Source organism: Passer montanus, unplaced genomic scaffold, assembly GCF_014805655.1.
Source record: "Passer montanus isolate IOZ18808 unplaced genomic scaffold, ASM1480565v1 scaffold24, whole genome shotgun sequence".
NCBI lineage: Eukaryota > Metazoa > Chordata > Aves > Passeriformes > Passeridae > Passer > Passer montanus.
Window position 1 is genome coordinate 675,749 of NW_024367037.1, and position 19,001 is coordinate 694,749.

Sequence of the window (19,001 nt, forward strand, 5' to 3'; positions counted from 1 at the left end):
TCAGATATCCTTCAAGGTGCAGATGACATTGTTCTCCAAATCTACAGACTTAGCTTATAAATAGTAAGAAAAAGAACTGCACACAAAGAAATAGCACCAGAACTTATTTCTGCACATGGGCATTTCAAGTAACTTCAGATAGAAAAAGGGAAATGTATGAATGGCTCATTGGCTAACCATGATGAGAAATCAGTTATAGGTAATTTGGGCAAATTTACCCAATGTAATGCCTACAAAAACTAGTCTTTAGAAACTGGTTAAATATCGATTTTCTATAGACCTGAGAAGTGTATCAGAAAAGAATCCAGCAGGTTCATATTGAATTTGTAACTTTATAGCAATTTTAATATTGTAGGTAAAATGAATAAAGCACAAAAGTGAATTGAGTTGTCTGTTTAAAAAAAAAAGGATAACTACATATAAAGATCAAGTTCACAGGGCAACAGAATAAACAAACCACAGGAAGAGTCTTGCACATAAATTGTAAAAATCCTCACGTACAAAACTGCAGTCCGGGATTAAAACATAGTTAGGATCATATGACTGGCCTCCAAATCAGGACAGAAAAAAACCCAAAAACCTCACATTCTTGAGATGAGCGTGAAATGTAGTATTAAAGGCTAATGGTTAATTTATCTTCATATGAAAACGGAGGTACAAAAAGAAAAAATACTTAATCTATACAGTTTAATCAGTCTAGAAATTTTAAGTGATTACTTCTTGGCAAGGAACAAAAAGAGAACAAAGAAAGATGAACTTTCTAGCATAAAATGTTTCTCAACAGTAACTAAAAATTAGTCAATTATTAAAATGTTTCTGGAATCAAAAAATAATCTGCTACAGCAGAATTCAGTTTCAAAGAAGCAACATAAAAATGCAGCCACTTACTACAGACACACTAAAATGGTACATTAGAATGAGCAAAATGACACCATGTTGAAAATGGTTTTCAGAGAGAAATTCCTAAAAGGACCAAAACCCTCAGAAGTGAATGTTGAAAGGAAAGGTGTTTCAACAAGTGGAACCTGTATCCAAATAAGGATGCGAACATGAACACGAACCCACTCAGTCCCTAAGTAATTGTGATGCCCTACAGGACAAGTAGAACTAGCTATCATGTGAGTTAAAATTAATTTGTTTTGTAAAAGGAAATAATGCTTCACACTCAAGAGCCCTTACAAAATGTTCAGCCTAGGCATGACTGTAAATAGCTGCTTATGACCACTTACAACAGCTGGCCATTTTGTGGTAAGACAGAATGAGAAATTAGGCATTAATAAAAACAAAGGAACATTTGTAGAGGAAAAATAAAGAAAACTATGCATGCACAATGGTAGTCTCCAAGTTATTTACCACCCCAGAATGAAAAATGAGCCAGTCATTGTAATGCCTTTTATTAAAAGAACTAAAAAATAAAAATCAGCAGCTCAAAACCCAGACACAGTCAAACAGCAACACAAAACCACAGTCACAAGGAAAAGGAAGAAACAAATTAGAAACTATAAATTATACTGAGCTGCTGTTTCTGCATCTCAAATACAATATATACTTCAGAAACCATACAGACACAATCAAAAAAACTACTGCAAAAAGCAAAGTATGATCCAAAGTAAAAAGAGTATTCATTTTGAGGAGGTATTGGGATAAAACACTTAAAGGAATAGTTACCAATACTCCCAAAACATTGTAAGGCTTTACCAAATTAATGCATCTGATCCTCTGTCATACGTATACATTGTTTCTCAGCATTGAACATTAATCATTTGAGAATCACAAAGTCATTTGGGCTGGACAAGACCTCTAAGACCATTGAGTCCAACCCTTAACCCAGAACTGACAAGCCCACATTAAACCATATCCCTCTGTGCCACATCTACACATTTTTTAAATACCTCCTGGAATGATGACTTCACCACTTACCTGGACAGCCTCTTCCAATGCCTGACAACCCTTTTGGTGAAGAAATGTTTACTAATACAGAACCTAAACCTTGCCTGGTGCAACTCGAGGCGGTTACCATGAGTGTAATACTGTATTACATGAACTTTGACCTTGAGAAACTCTTCTTTCCCCCTTTTTAGTTATGTTATACAAAAATATTTAATAAGTTCATCCAACTTAAAAATAGAGAAGAATAGTAGTATCAAATTTAAGAGGCACTGCAGAAAGTCAGCTCCTTCAGCTACAACACCGGCCAGAATCCCAATCTGGGGTTCTCCACTCTGGAGTCTGTACCTTGTTTTGAAGTGCTACAGTTCAAAAAATTATTTGTGGCTTAATGGAAGATCATCACAAACAATACTTGAAGCAATGATCTCCTGAAGTGGCTTCTGTATTGCCTAACACAAGTGTAAAACATAACTAAGGAAAACCAGCCCAAAAGAGCTGGAAGGTTGCTGTACATAAACAACCAGGACACTCTTAGATGATCTGTTGTACAGAGATGCTAGCAAGCTCAGGGGCAGCAATCTAGAATTCAGATTCAGTGAACCATATGGAAGGAAATGTGAATGTTTTTCAATTAATCTCTCCAAGCTGATTCTTGTACTGGGAGCATTATCAATCTCACACAGATAACACTGGCACTGCTGACGACAGGTACTCTAAGATATGATAAAAGGTACCTCTGGCTGAACAGCACTGATGCAGGCTTCAGAAGAACAGATGTGACATGCACACAATTGTCAGACTACCCAACCCATCTAGTAAGTAATTTCAAACACTGGAAATTCAGCTCAAAGTTCTCTCTACTAATCCAGTCTGATTTTGATTCTAAGGGTTAAAGGTGCCCTGGAAAGAAGCAGAAACCTGGCTGATCTGTAAGCAAATCTCTCAGCTTATATGAGATGTCCTTATGAGCACTATTTCACTTCAAGAAAGCATAGGTGGGGAGCACACACAGAAAAATCCCCAAGTGCTAACCATGAAAATAGAGAGGCTTCCATAAACTAGGAAGTGTGAGGGGTCAACCCAATTTTTATAAAGTAATGCAAAATGATGGCAAGTCAGAAAAAAGAGTCAGGCCTCACTGTGGTGTTGATGTTTCTCTAAGTCGCACAGTCCACCTCGATCTCTGGGGCATCAATCTTCTGGCACTCCCAAAATTTTAACACTCTTATTCCCAACTCCTGAGAGACTTTCACACTAAGCTCAGCTTGCCTTGACTCCTCATCATCACCAGCCCTCCTTTCCTTAGAAGAGGTTAAAGTACATTTGAATCCCTAGCAACCAGTCAACCCCTTTCTGATCAAAGTCCCAAAGACAGATAGTAGTGAGCTGGAGGTGATTCCTGGGTCTCAAAGCAGGGCTGAGAGGAGCAGTACTGCACAAGACAAGAGCAATTGATGCTCAGGAAAAAATAACCTTAGAAGCATTCATAACATCTTGGCTAACTTTACTGCTGTGCTTCAGATTCAAGTCCCAAGTCAGCAATGGATTTATTAACATAAGAGCATATTCTCACAAATCCCATGGGATTTCTTACATACCAGAAGCTGGGCATTTAAACAATGGCCTGGAAATGGCAATTTGCTACATGAAGTGATAGAAAACAAATGGTGCTAAATCACCATTTGAAATTTTTAAAAAGGAATAATCGTACTGTATAGGTTTCCTTATTTGGTTTTATAGACAGTACAACATTCCCATTTTGCACTAGTAAAAACACATGACTAATCAAGTTTTTTCAGTATGAGTGTATCCTTCCAACTTCACAATGATGAAATTATTTGAAATGCACCTTAACAAGTTCTTCTTAAAGAAAAAATATTTCAAAATCCACTGACTGTTTTGTCACAAAGTACATTCCTGATAATACACTAACAGCTTATTCCTGAAGTGGCTGAAGTATGTTCGTAATCAGGTTCAGTCACATGTTCTTCAGACACAGTATTCACACCCACTTGCATTCCCCTGTAACTTAGCCCCACCAGGCAACACAGGGTGTGCTGCAGCAGGGCAGAGGGACACGTCAGAGCTTTTTTTCAGAACCAAATGTCTGCACACAGGGCACTACAGAGAAGCAGCATCCCAGAAGATATCACCAAAAACTGTCCCCTTGCAAAACTCAGACAAAGCCTCTGAAGGCCAACCATACAGTCAGCACATGGAAAAAAATTTAGTTAAAAAGCAAGAGAAGAAATATCAAACACCAGACTTCATACACTGATCTGCCTCAGCCCTCCAGTCAGCAACAACTGCTACACCTTTTAAATAAACAACCCACAAGGTTGTCAGACAGCAAGGATTTCCCCTTCTGCATACAAGGAGAGCTACAAAGGAGAGAGAAGCCTGAAAGCCATCAAGAAGTGGCAGTAAATAGCCCAGGTAGAACTGATTCATGGCAACCTGAAACAATGGATTTCTCATAAGCAGCTACCTCATACCAAGAACTTCAGCTTTCCTTACTGAGTATGATTAGAAATTAAAATGCTAATAGAAAACTACTTAAAAAAGGAATCACAGCAAACATGACTCAGTAAGGAGACCAAACCCCTTGATTTCAAAAATCTCTTTCCTATGCCGCCATCTTCAGGTAAAAGCAAAAAAACAAACTTAAGGGAATATGTCTATTAAACATTTCATTCCATACCAATGCAGAGAATAAATATCTGTATCACACGAACAGCAACAGAAAGGAAATCAGATAGCAAAAAGTAGTTACTTTTGGGTTCGGGGTTTTTTGTGCTGTGCTTTTTTAATTAAAAAATAAAAAGAAACAGAAAAAAAATCCCTACCACTTGGTAAAAGCAGCACTATCAGGAGTTAGAAAAAACAGATAAATAGCTCAATGGAAAATCCAGAATCCACCATGAAAGACAATGATTAAAACACATTAGCACCCTTTGACAATCTTCACCGTCCTTCTATCATTCTCCTTTAGTACAGACGACTGCATTTAGCCTAAGTACTAAAAAGGGAATAGTCGTAAAACTGAAGGGGGAAGCAGAAACAACTTTGGGATACACTAGATATGACATGATTAATTTCCCTTTTGATAAAACCTTTGCATTCTTCATTTTTGAGCTTTAGCAGAATTGGATCACCAATTCATTTAGCAATCCTAATGGTGCAGAGTGTTTCAGTCTTCAAGTGCCCTTACTGGGCCTCAGAAACACCAGAGCAGGATGCATTTCTTTTGGCACCAAAACTGGGACTATGGGAAATGAGGAAAATGTCAACTGTTCTTACTGAAGGTTGAATCTGATTACAATTTCATTTTATAAAAGGATGCAACATATGATATGCTTAAACTTAAAAACAAACGTTTCATTGACTCTTAGGGTTTCAACAGATACTAAGAGTTTATCACATTCCTCTTTGAAAACCACACTTTAATTATTTTAGCTTGGTTCTTATTTCAAACAGAAATTACCTCAGTTGTTTCTGTGGGGCTTTTTAGTCTTTCCACAAAAGAAATGAGATTCAGCCAAATAATTACACAACTATTCTCACTTATTTTCCCCTGACTATTTTAACAAATATGCAAACGCCAGTAAACCCCCAACATGTTTTTTTTTTCTTTATTTGTTTAATGAGAAAGGTCTTCCTCCAGCTGTTTTCCACTATCTGTTGAAGATGCTTGTGAGGCATTGTCAGACTCCAATTTGGTTTTCCTACAGATGATAGTGGAAGAATCATCATCTAGTATCATAATTTGATTTTTTTTTGCCAGCTGAAAGCAGATGAGAAGGATGGAAGTTCTTATATGTGAAGTCACCTTAAATGTGTTGCAAAGGGCCAGTTTTACATAAGTAACAAACCAAATTCTATGAAACAAACATTGTGTAAGAACACTGTAGTTTCTTAATCATGAGTTTACCTTCCTCTTATCTGTTCTCTAGATGACCACTTATTCCCTTGGAATGCTTTCCCATAGCTATTGTAACACACAGTAAGTTTCACAGTTTTGTTTCCATTGACAATGCAAACCTGACTTTTTTGTCAGCAGTCAGAAGCACACATAAATAGTAACACTATTCTTGTATCAACTTTTTTTTACAGGCCTAAGATGCATTCTTTTTCTATTTAGACTGTCTCTGCAGGCTGCTTTAATAACCTTCACCTACATACCAAATACTCCGCATTAATAGATAAGGAAAGAAATCTTTCCTGACTTTTCAGTGCCAAACAGCCAAGAAAGTAGTTGGTCAAATCAATTTATTAACAAAATAACGATTGGTAATTACTTACATTGTACTGCATATGATGCCAAGACAACAGCAGAACTAATGGGGCATGACAACCTGGAAATTAGAGGAAAATATTTTATTTAATCATAGACTATATGTATGTCTTATTGAAACTGTCTCACAATTAGTTCAGTATGCACAGACTAATTTATCTTCAAAAGAGTATCTGATTTTTTTCTTACTAAGTTTGATTGTTAAAGCAGAGTACAACCAGATATTAAACAGTCCCTTAAGTGAATGGAAGGAACTAATCAGAAAAGGACATGCTCAAACTCTTGCTGGATGCTTAGTCAGGAAAGAAAAAGGAGAAAAGACTTTTATGGGGCTCTGGACATTACTTTAATAGCTGCATTCTGGTGTATTTAAAACTAGACACAAACACTAAAATTACCCAAATGCCAAGCACAAAGACAGCTCTGATCTTATGACCAAAACTGACTCTATGAAAGAAAAAAGACAACACCTGTAGGCAACTGACATTGCAACTGGCAGCAAATACTTGGACCATGTTTTTCTTTCTACTTTTTTTTTAGTGTACAGACACACAGAAATCACAGCCAAATAAACCACTGGGTATATGCCCACCATATAGGTAATATAACCCTGAAATAATGAGAAATTCTAGCATGAACTGCCCATTGCTACTCCTGATTACTGCACTAGGTAGTGGGTCCCCAGGTTTAGAATTCCATGCCTGGCACACCAAGCCTTGCATAAATATCTCTGTGGCTGATGTTGAGCTTGTTGACACACAGCATCTCCTATAGCTCATTCACAAGAGACTTCTAAATTGTTCTTAACAAGTGAGCTATGAGAAAATTTGTAACATTTCCTAGCAATGTCAATTTCCTTTAAAGCAATGTCTCACAAGGCATATTTATGGGATAACTAGGATAATTTTACAGCAACCATGCCCTCAGGTCAACGGCTTTTTGATTTTATTTTTAAAAGAATTATAGAGAAAGTGAAGATTCTTATTACCTTCCTTCTGCAATATCAATCTTCAACTGCAGAAAGAACAAATGCCTAGAAAATATTTTTTTGGAAAAGAAACAAATTTACATTTATTTTTAAATTGTATGATTTTAATAGCTACATATATTAGTTTTACTTCATTAGATTTCCCAGCAAGCTATACAAACAGATGAACAAATATTAGTGGCATTTACAAATATGCAATCATACACCCACTTACTCTCACAACATTTTTAAGGATCTTTGGCAGTCTCTACTGCAACTCCAGGGCCACGGTATTAATGTCACAATTAACACTAGAAAAACCAAATCACCACTGAAATAGGCTCTTTTTCTTCCTGGAATAGTCATTTTGAATGCAAATTTTAAAAAAAAAGGCATTAAAAAAAAAATTAATCTCAATCAAGGTTTGACTGTGAGTCTATCTTGGAGATACTCAGTGGAGGATGAGAAATTTCTCTAGCACCATATGCTAACAAAAAGCTCTTAAACAATTCTCCAAGACCAGTTCAGTCTTCCTCTTATTAGTGTGTTTGACAATGTTAGTTTATAGTGATAGTGAAGAGTGGGCATGTGAAGAACCTTAGAGAGCAGATATTTGAATAATTTCAGTTATAAACTGCAGAACAGCTTAAAACATGATTAACAAATACCAAAACAGGCCAAAAGCCACATTTTCTACAAGAAATATAATTTCACATTTTGTACTATTTATATTCCCAAGTCGCTGAAATTAATAAACAATGAAAGTGCTACAGAAATGTCAGATTAATGGCCAGATTAACGTGTGCCTTCAAATTCTAAACTCCAAATTACAGGCACTGAACAAAAACAAGTATTCAATTAAAATCTTGTAACAAATTAACTGAAAACTGCTTACAATTCATGCACCCCATCACCCCATAAACTTAGAGACAGGATTAAAAATTACAGAAGTCTACTGTAAACTGAAGCATTATACATCTTTGCATGCTACAAGTAATGGACAAATGAGAAAATGAGAACTGTTATCTGTTCTTTCCCAAAAAAAATAAACCCCACCCTCCCACACCCTCAGCATTAAATCTACTACACATGTTCAAAACTGACTCAGTGTTGATACAAATTGCCTAAGACAGATAGACCTAGGGCATGCAGACTCAAAAAAAAAATTCAAGATGCAAATAAATGTACTTTTAACACCTACATCTTAGTACTAACTTACACTCCAGCTGTATCTGTGTTGTAAGCTGTGTATATCAGAAACTACTCATTGTGAGCATGGCATTAATCTCTCCATTCCAAATGCATTCAATACCAAGAGTAACAGAAAGTTATCTATGTCATAAAGCATAATTTGCCAAGCTGCAGACATGGGCAAGACACATTCTTAGTTCATGAAAGCAAACGCCAAACAGAAGTTACCTGGTTTGTTCTTGCTGAAGTGTGTTAGGATCGGGTATAAAAAACCTTACACGAAAATGAAGCGTGCAGGGAAAACCTCCTGCAATATTTTAGAAGAGCAAATCAATATTTAGTTTAAAATTGAAAGAGCATAATATTTTCATTTCTATATTTACAGAAAAATTACATGAACAACCACATAGAAATCTCATGTATTTTATTCATGAAACTCAAAGAAACTATGCAAAGTCTCTCCTGATGCCCCAACACCAACTACATCAACTTTGAGAAGAAAATACTCTCAAATGTAGTAATGTTTTCATTTAAAGTACTTAGCATATGCTACTTTGCATAGAAGGCATTATTGAGCTTCCTTTGCCTCCTAAGTATTAGAAGAGAGAAAAGCACTAAATACATTAAAGGTATCTCAGTTGGGATAATGCTCAGTTCTATCTAACTGATAAATACATTCAGTTACAGAAGTCCAACATGCTGCTTTTGTATATGAATTGAAAAAAAAAAAAAGGCATCATCTCTAGCACAAGGTAGAAATGAGAGTGCTGAAAAATGTTATCTCAAGTGTCACAGCACAAACTTGGACAGTGCCACTCCTAAGCTGCTCTCTGACCAGGGTTATGTTGGCTGGCCTATCCCTCTTGGTAGGCATTCTGTATTACCCAAAGTTGTATAAAACAAGACATACTAGAACAACAGAGGAACCTGGAAGTGTGTGGCATTAGTTTTTTTGGTTGGTTATTTTTTAATAAAAATGCATAAATTTGGGGTTTCTTATTGTATGTGACACAAGAAATTGTCAGAACCTACACACGAATCTGGCTATTCCTCCCTCAATCAAAACCCTCTTCCTTTGCTTCCCTCTCAGGAGGAATTCACTGGCACCACAATATGACTACTGCTTTCATGGCCCTCTAAGCATGTCTAACGCTGCTCAGAAACCAGGTTTAGCTGCATTATAGCATCAAAGTTAATGATCTAACGGGTCTTATTTCCACTCAGGAGTAAGGAGAAGTAGAAGGATCTGCTGAAAAGACTGGCAGACATAAGAGTTGCTATTGAAGAAAAATCCACCATCTGGACAATATGCTCTTGTTCTAGCCATAACAACATAGAAAAACAGAACTGCAGAGTTACAATCAAAATAGTAAAAATAAGTCTTACCTTTTAACTGTTTTCTAATAGGTTTGCTTGGTTCCAGCCATCGCTGTGAAATGAAAAACTATTAGATAGATTAAAAATATTTACAAACAAATACTGTTTATGTGCATGTGTGTGCATGAATATGTGTGTATACATACATGTGTATATATTTATACACACATATACATGCACACACATTATTATTTACTACACTTACAGGTGAATCCACTGAAGTTTCATTTTGCTGTAAACCAAAATATTCCTTCTCTGTCACACCCAGCTGGTTATAGGTCATATCCAACAAAATCTGTCCAGTGTCTTGTTTCTGAAAACAAGAAAAGTTTACAAGTGAAATCTGCAATACTTATATTTTTTTAAGATACAATTAATTGAAACTAATTTGGTTTTGGTTTTTTCCCTAGTATTACTCATGAATAAAATAGCTGCTAATTCATCAATTCAAAGTTTTTCAGCAATAAGAACTTTATTCTGATAAAAGTTTGGGTTTCTTTCTAAAATACTTTAGGCACATGAAATTCCCTAATAGGAACAGACATGTATTCCAGCCCTTGATGTGAGTGCAGCAGGTTAATTGTAAGCAGGTCACCTGTCTCTTGCCCACAGTGGGAGCCATGCCCTGCCCTGGAGTGGCAGCCTGTATTGATGTCCTACAGACACATCGGGCTGCTCTGGCCCCTGCTGTCACCTCAAAGCAGCACGCTGTGCTTCCACATCACCTAATGAAAGGCAAAGTAAGTATACACCAGGATGGGGGAAAAAAGGAGGGGGATCCTGTGATCCAGCCACAAGATCCCATACATTAGCCTGCATTCTCATCTGCCCCTTAGTGTCCACATGCTCAGCTGCTACTGAGCCATCCTATTTTCTGCCTAGATGTCCCCCATGACAGGAATCACAGAAGAACTGGTACAACACGGCATCAAACAGGCAGCAGAGTTCAGAAGTCTAAGGCTGGTATCATTCCCCCCAAACCAAAAAAGAATCTCCATGCCACAGCATTGTGGAGAACAGATTAACTAGCTTCTCCCAAATAACACTATGAATCAATTCTATTCAAAAAAGCCACCAAACACAGAATCAAAAAAAAAAAAAAAAACAAATCCCCTCAACAAGACTGCAACCCTAAATATGCCAATAAGTAATAGAGAGGTTGCTGTATTGGCTTTGTTGGCTAGATTTTGGTACTGGAGAGGCACCTGAGCAAAGATTCCCCTGCAGACCATGGTGAAGCAGCTCGGTCCCTGCAGCCCATGGAGTCCCACAAGAGAGGCAGAGATCCACCTGCAGCCTGTGGAGGATCCCATGCCGGAGCAGGGATGCTTGAAAGGAGCTTGTGAATCGATAAGAAGTCAGGGGTGGAACAGGCTCCTGGCAGGGACAGGCAGACCCATGAAGAGAGAAACCCACACTGGAGAAGGTTTGCTGGTAGAACCTGTAGCCCTGAAGGACTGCACCTCAGGGAAGAGTGATCCATATTGCAGCAATTTGTGAAGAACTGTGGCCTGTAGGAAGCCCATTGAAGAAATTTGTGGAGAACTGTCTCCTGTGAGAGGGACCCAATGGTGGAGCAGGGGAAGGACTCCTCTCCCTGAGGAGTAGGACAACCAACCTGTGGCAAACTGACCAAAATCCCATTCCCTGTCTCCCTGTGCCACTGCAGGGGAGAAGGTAGAGCCTGAGAAGGAGAAATGACTGGTGGGAAGGTGGTTTTAAGTTTTATTTTACTTCTTATCCTGCTCTGTTTTTGTTTGTAGTAAATTCAATCATTATCCCTAAGTTCAGTCTGTTTTGCCTGCGATGGTATTTGGTGAGTGCAGAGCTGTATGGCATCATAGCTCTAGATTTTTATAAACAGAATTGCCAGACAGAGCAAAAATCAGGCCAGTTTGCCTTTTTTATTGGAAAAAAAAGAAAATCAAAGGAAAAAAGTTTCCTTATTACTTTAAGATTTTTCAAAATGTCTCTATTAAAAGCAGACATAATCTGCACACATTAAAAACCCCAACACAAAAAACCCCCAAACCAAACAAACAAAAACTCAGAGGAAAATTATTTGAACTGCAAAAGACAAGCACTTTACTCTTGAACAAATTCCTTAAAAATTCACGTCTGGTTTTACTATGTTCTGATTTCTTACGAAAACTTCTTGATTTTTTTGAAAATAATCTCTTGAAACAAAGGACTTAATGCATTAAGCCACATTACTGTGGCTGACCCCAGTCTTGCTCAGTATGTAAGAATGTTCACTTATAAACCAATTTAATTCTTGGCTTAAACTTTTTTTATAATAGAGAAGCCCAGTAATTCCTGTTCAGAATACAGATTTTTATGATTTTTTTAATAGGGTACAACACTGTAGTGATTGAATGTTTTAAACCACATCATATTCCATAGTCTTCCCTTATCTCATAGGAGCATTCTTCCTATTTAAAAAGATGGGAAAAGAAAAACAAAATTTCAAGCAAAGGACACCCACTTGGCCCATGTTATTTTGGAGGATTATCCAACATTTTCTACTGCTAGAGTAGAACTCGTAGCAGCTCATTTGTGACTTGAATGCTCAGCATTACCATATCAGGCTGTTGGCCTCCCATGAAAAGCTATGCCCATTTTTCTGGAGTAAAGTCACATGTAGAGAAAACAACGTAGGCAACACCCAGCTGTTGAGACTACTTTTCCCTCTCCAGCACTCTCCCATCTTATCTAACTTTCAGAGAAAATAATTGAGATCTCACAATCAGTGTGAGTCCACACAGGTCTGTAAAGGCTGTGTGGCCACTAAGAGCAGCAGCTTTGTGCTCTCCTTCTACCCCAGCTGCACATTCCCACTCCTCACCTTTCAAACAGGCTGCTGGCATAGTCAAACCACAGTACTGATCAAATCCCACTTTTTTCTGAAATAGCATAGGCCTAACATCCAGCTTAGAAACTGAACTGCCAGTGACAGGTAATGGTCACGCAACCATGCATTCCTTGTCACACAAAGCCATGGCACCATGCACTTGTCAGGAAGCTCTATCCATCAGTGGCATTGCCTCCACCATGCAGACTGAGATTTGTCCATCAGAAATTGTCCATATGTGCACACAAGAGGGCCCCATGGAAACAGCAGATTGTGCCCTCTGAAATAATGGGCATCTCCTGACATCAGTAAGCTCATCTTTAGCACTGACCATATTAATTTCCCCAGGGCTGGGTTTTTATAAGCAGAAAGTTAAAACACTTTTAAGTGTCATCATGACACCTGCACAACTGAGAAGCCTAATTCTCTTGCACTAAAAAGTGCAACCTATGGTGTGCACTTTTGACAGCACTAAACGAGCTCCTAAAGCTATATTATGACCAAAAGCAGTAATTACAGGGGATGGGATAGATACTTTGATGAAAGAAGGTGTTCAGGAATGTTAGGTTTCATTATAAATGGAGCAGGAACAAGACCACAGAGGGCGGATTCTTCTGCTAATTTTTAGTTTGAATTTCAATACTTCTTATTCTTTTTGGTCTCCTTTCTTCACAGCAGCATTATCTCCAAATTCCTTTCTCAATTTTCATGCTCCCAGTCTTTCATCCCAATTCAGATGCCTTCACCTTCTCTCTCCCTATCTCCTCACAATTGCATTCCTGCCTCTCCCCCAACATATATGAATTGCTAAGCCTTCTCATTGTTTCTCTGTAAAGACAAGCAAGCTCCCCACTATGACATCTTTCTCAGCAGAGTTCTCTCTTTGCAATGTTCCCATGGGTCTCTCAACCCTAAACTCAGCTGCTCAGCCAGCACTAGTCTCATCCACCTACACATCTATTTACTTCTTCTGCCTCATCACATTTCCTAGAAAAAAATAATTTCCAGCATTACTTTTATGTGGTTCCAGTTCTTGCCCTCTGGCACTAAATGCACAGGTTTTTTTTCCCAGTGCCTAGATCAAGTACCCAGTCAAGAAATCTAAGCTAAGTGAAAAATATTGTTTTAAATTGTTCAAGTCTTGTTAAAATTCCCAGTTATAAGGGGGTTTGTTGTTTTTCAAGGAAATGTTTATTTCCTTAATTTTGGCATTGAAAAATAATTCAAATGTTTCTTAAAGCAGTCTATATACCTGAAAATGGCCACATAACTCATGCTGCACAATCTTCAACTTACTTTGTAAATTAACAGTTTTGGGATCTGGGTGCAAAGTGAGGCAGACTAAGCATGTGACATCACCACTTCCAAATTTTGACATCCATTCCAATACAATTCATAGCCAGAGCATATTCAAATATTATACTGTGTCGAGTGCTTTACAACACATCCTATTTTCACTGCCCTGTGCCATAGGAGTGCAAAACCAACAAGAACACTGCTCAGCTATATCGGCATTAGGATCAAGTTCTTCTTGATCAGTCCTACCAACCATTAGGGTAAATATTTAAAGCATTCCTAATTAAGCACCTGTTTTTCTACAGTATAATTTTAAAAATTATGTATTTTCTTCACTAGCCTGCACTGCTATAATGACACAAGCTCTTCAGATAACCTTAAGAACTTCCAAGTTTTTACTGAAAAGAAACATTTTCAAGAAGTTTGTGTGTTTCCACCTGAAAAGAACTTTCCATTTATTTCACCTTCATGATATCTACCAATCTTTATTCTGAACTGTTAAAAGCTTTGCATCAACCACCTCATAACCACACACTATTCACCTCCATTTAAATCTGTCTTCAAATCAATTACAACTTATGTTGGACAGGCCAAAAATTAATACTTAAAGCACTCATAATTAGCACCTGTTACATTCTACCAATGCCACAACAAGTTCCTACATTTAGGGAATTTAACTTAGTCAAATTCAATTTCTGGTAAGTTAAGCAATTGTGAAGAGAAAAAAGCCATTCATTACTTTTTAATGTGAAATACTGCCTAGAACCTGGAGTGATCAAGACTCACTGCCCTGAGAACTGCAAAAACTAGGGTGAAATTGTTAGAACCTTGGACTAAAGAGGTAAATCTGCATGTAAAGTTCTTCAGGTTAACTTCTACAAGGTAAGTGGTACAAAGTGACAATTTCAGAGGACAGTGCAATATAAAGTGTATCTCCCTGTCCTCTGAAGAAGCTTTGCCGCCCTCTCTGGTAATGATAACCTCCCAGTTAAGCACTACCTAAGCTTTTGCAAATTCAGTCTACTTCAGACACACTATACACTGCCCTGTACATGCTGTTTGAGGTCATCCTTACCTAATTTAGCCTGTAACACTCATTCACAGCCAGACAGCCTATGTTCTTTGGTCCTAAAAGATGCATGAGCCTGAACACAGTGCTACCACTTTCTTTTAATTTCCGCAGTAATTTAACACACAGCTAATTTGCTCTTCTGCTATCTCTGTCCTTTTCTCTTCCTGGAATTTATTTACTGACCTGATACTCTTATTTAACCGTGGAAGATTTTGTTCATCTAGAATAAACAGAACAGGCTTTTCCTAAGGTCCAGTCTTCTGCAGAGTACCCTAGTTTTACTTTCTAAGCCTGCCTGACTGGAACTTGCCTCTTTTGTCTGCAAGTGGCCAGGATCCATCCACATGTGACATTCCCTGGAGGGTTGCCTCAATGCCAAGACTAACATTGCTAATACTTCCTTGACATTTGCTGAAGATTCTTGCCTGGTGTATGAAAGCACTCACCTTTTTCAGAACAGTAACACATGAGCAGCTCAGTCTGCAGACTGCCACTGTTCTCTATTGTTTGCAACTGAAAACTGAGCTTAAAAAAACATTACCTCATCTCATAAAAGCTATTAGTTTACACTACTGATTTCCCTCACTGCAATTACTCCTTGTTCAAGATAACCTGCTACCTCATATTCCTGTATCTTTTTGTTGTTAATAAGGCCTCAAACTTAATACTTTTGATTTTTTGAAAAAGTTTCAAAAGCAACACATTAAGGAAATTTGACAGTCAAGAATTCCCTTTAATGTCCTTGCACTATTTAATACCTCCTTTTCAGCAAGATCCACAGCCATCTCCTCAGCCAGCTCCTGGCCCATCCTGTAACATTTCTAGATTCCATACACTTTAGCACAGTATTTTCCTACATAAAGGTCATACAAAATATTTATCCAAGGACAGAGTTTTAACCCACTGCATTTCCTCTGCCTCACAAAAATTATTTAAAACAAACATATATATGAGGTTAGTCATTCCATTCTAACTTTGGAAAAATTTCCCCTCCACTAATTCTTTCCTTCAGCGTTTATTATGAAGTCTTGCCCCACAAAGGGCTAAGACTAACAAGCCTGCTGTAGGGCAGATCACTTTCTCACTGTCCTCAGAGGCATCATCAAATTTCATACTGTCTTACTGCTTTCCAGTAGAGTATACTGACGTGACACAATACAAAACTAAATATTTGTTGCCAGCCTGAAACTTCATATAGCAGTTCTTTCAACATGCAGGGACACAGAGTAGCATTAAACCATCTTGTATTATTAAACAATATCCAGTAGGAAAACCTGGTGACAGACATAGAAAAAATTCTGCATCATTGCATTTTTTCTATGATTGGTTTAAAATTATAACACTCACACCCACAATCAAAAAGAACCTCTAAGACTTGTACCTCTATCCATTATTTTAAATATACCAAGACTAATTATGGGTGTTCATTTTAACCATCATATTCCTTCTCAAATACTTGAAGAAGAAACTTAACTGAGGTGGAAGTAAAGGAAAAACATTCCTTACAATTCAAGCTTCAATTCATGCAACTTTTTGAATTATTATAGCCTCATAATTTTATTTCTAGATGGAAGCACTATTACTAAAAGCCAACTAGTCTAAAAGCAAAAGTCCCAGGTAACAAGACAAAAACACTAACTTAGACAATGCAATTCAGAAGTGATCTGAGGCTGTCAGTTTTATACCTTCTCAAAAGTCAGTTTACTTGAGAGATGCTTCCCAAGTGTTCATTCCTGGTAAATGACTCAAAGTAGAGCAAAACCAGAAAATCCTGCATGTTTATATCAAAAGTTACAGACAGATTTGCATTACTGCACAATGTAATATACATAATATAATAAATACCTATTAAACACACTCATATATGGTGTATCAGAAAATTGTCTATATATCAGAATGATAGCTAACATTTTCTCCAGGTGAAATGCCTATGCATTATAGTCTTAGGACAAGACAGAGGTGACAGTAGGTAGAGAGGTGTGTTAACCTTAGCATAAAACTGAAACACCTGAAATCTACTAGGAAGCTTCAAGAAAGCCTGGATATAACTAAAGTCAAGTGCAACATTCAGTACCAAATGCAGTCAAGCCTTTGCCTCAAATGTGGTTTTGAAAGAACATTTCCAACTCTCAGCTTCCATGCACTTTCTATTCTTTGCCTGGACTTTGGACACATTCCATCCAAGTACTGAAACATAACAGTAAAACAAGAAAGGCCATGTCAGCCTTGCATAGTTAACATACTCTGTGGACTGTAAGCAATGTAGTGGAATGTCTGTCTGTTCTCCCATGTGAATTTTCTTGATAATGATGACCTAAAATCAGCACATACCACAGGTTATACTGATGAACTCTTTGTGATACCATTAATCCAAATTTCAGGCTCACTCAAACTGTAGAATAACACTTTTATATAAAAAATTGAACAAAATAGCCAATCACTTCACCACTCTGCCAAAGTAACAAGTCCAGGAGAAAAACAGCACTGCTATCTTGCAATTAAGTCTTTGTTTACAGCTGGTCAGAATACCAATATTCTTTGGCATAAATTATTAACAAGAACAACTTTTAAGAAAGGAAATTATCCAGCTATCTTCAGGCTTCTATATAGATAGAAAGTTCCTCTGGTTATATCCATATGCAAAATCTACCTTCCTTTTTCCTTTGTCCAGTTTTACAATACTTGGTTTTTATTCACCCTCCTACAGACAGAACCACTGGAAAAACAAACATCTGAAGTATTATTAATCAGAATGACAAAGAAGAAAGACACATATAGGTATAACTGCAAAAGTGCCATGCCATTTGGTAACAAAAATTGATTAAAATCATCTCTGTGAGTTCTATAAAGATCTTGTTCCTAGAAAAGAAAGTTTTATATCTATTCTCTCTGTTCTATTCTCTGAAAGATTCAGTATTTTGAGATACATTTTAAAGATGTTAGTGCTAAATTCCAAAATATATAAGTTGTTCTCAGTGTTGTAAGTTTAGACGATTTAATCAATTATCTTTCTACTAAATTTAAACCCACTCCGTATTTTGTAGTCTTGAGCATATGTACATTGTCAACATGATAACAGAGATGACAACATAAGAACATCTATTTGTTTAAACTTAGAGCAAATTTATTTAAAGTTTCTTCTTACCCATGAGATTTCTTTAATATTATTTTCCTATATAATCCCCTTACGACTTTGAAAGAAAGAAATCCTTTTGCAGTAAGAATTCTGTGTTCAGAGAGCTGCTACATGACAAAGCAATGCTCAGTTGTTTCTATCACACTGTCATTAGAATGGGAGAACTCTCCAATTCCACTTATGCTATCATATGGACAAAGGCCAAGCTTCAAGTATTCTGCTTTTCCACTTTTACTTTCTACTATTTGTTGATGAAAAATATAATTATGTCAATGAACATAAAGCATACTTACGTATATGTAAATATTAGCCTAATGTTAGTTCAAAGTGTAACATCTATCCAAACTTTAAGCATTCATAGATCACAACCAGGTACCACTAGACCACAAACAAACCTGAAGAATTCCCAACCTTAATTTTCCACTGATAATACTGAAGTTCTTTTAAAGAGAAAACACTGAACTCTGTGCTTTAAAAGAGGTGATCCTATTCAGGTCTAGTTCTCAAAAAAATTCAACATATTTCAGCAATTGTAAAAGCAGAGAAAGTAAAAAAAAACACTAGAAAACTTATTTTAAATATCCAAAAGACACAGTAGGTTTTTTTATCCATGGATCGATGTCTAGTCACTTCAGAAAGCACCTTCATTTTAATAATGTACTACTACATCATTTAATACATTTCTGCTAATTTGTCTTCTGGATAATTATGCCATGTTATATGCATATTTAATTTCTTTAAAATATGGAACTGTCAATTAACATCTCATCCAGAAATGAATTAAATGTGGAGAAAAACATCTTGATACAAGAAACAGTTTCTCTAAAGCAACAAAGAAAAACTTCACTAGTGGGGCAAATCTGTTCAGAGCAAAACTTACTGTTTTTCAATAAGTACATGCCCTTCAGTTCATGACCAGACTGACTG

General features: G+C 37.0%; 1 protein-coding gene across 2 annotated transcripts in view; it reads right to left on the reverse strand.

The window, feature by feature from the left end:
• Positions 1–19,001, reverse strand: part of PTPN3 (protein tyrosine phosphatase non-receptor type 3) — a 157,224-nt gene that overhangs the window by 68,064 nt on the left and 70,159 nt on the right. The window contains exons 3-7 of one of the 2 annotated variants that reach the window (XM_039711167.1): positions 9,925–10,032; positions 9,729–9,786; positions 8,571–8,649; positions 7,173–7,217; positions 6,193–6,245 (exon numbers count right to left, since the gene is read on the reverse strand). In XM_039711167.1, coding sequence (XP_039567101.1) covers positions 6,193–6,245; positions 7,173–7,217; positions 8,571–8,649; positions 9,729–9,786; positions 9,925–10,032 — 343 coding nt within the window. The remainder of the gene's footprint in view (positions 1–6,192; positions 6,246–7,172; positions 7,218–8,570; positions 8,650–9,728; positions 9,787–9,924; positions 10,033–19,001) is intronic. The other variant, XM_039711168.1, reaches the window with a different exon arrangement.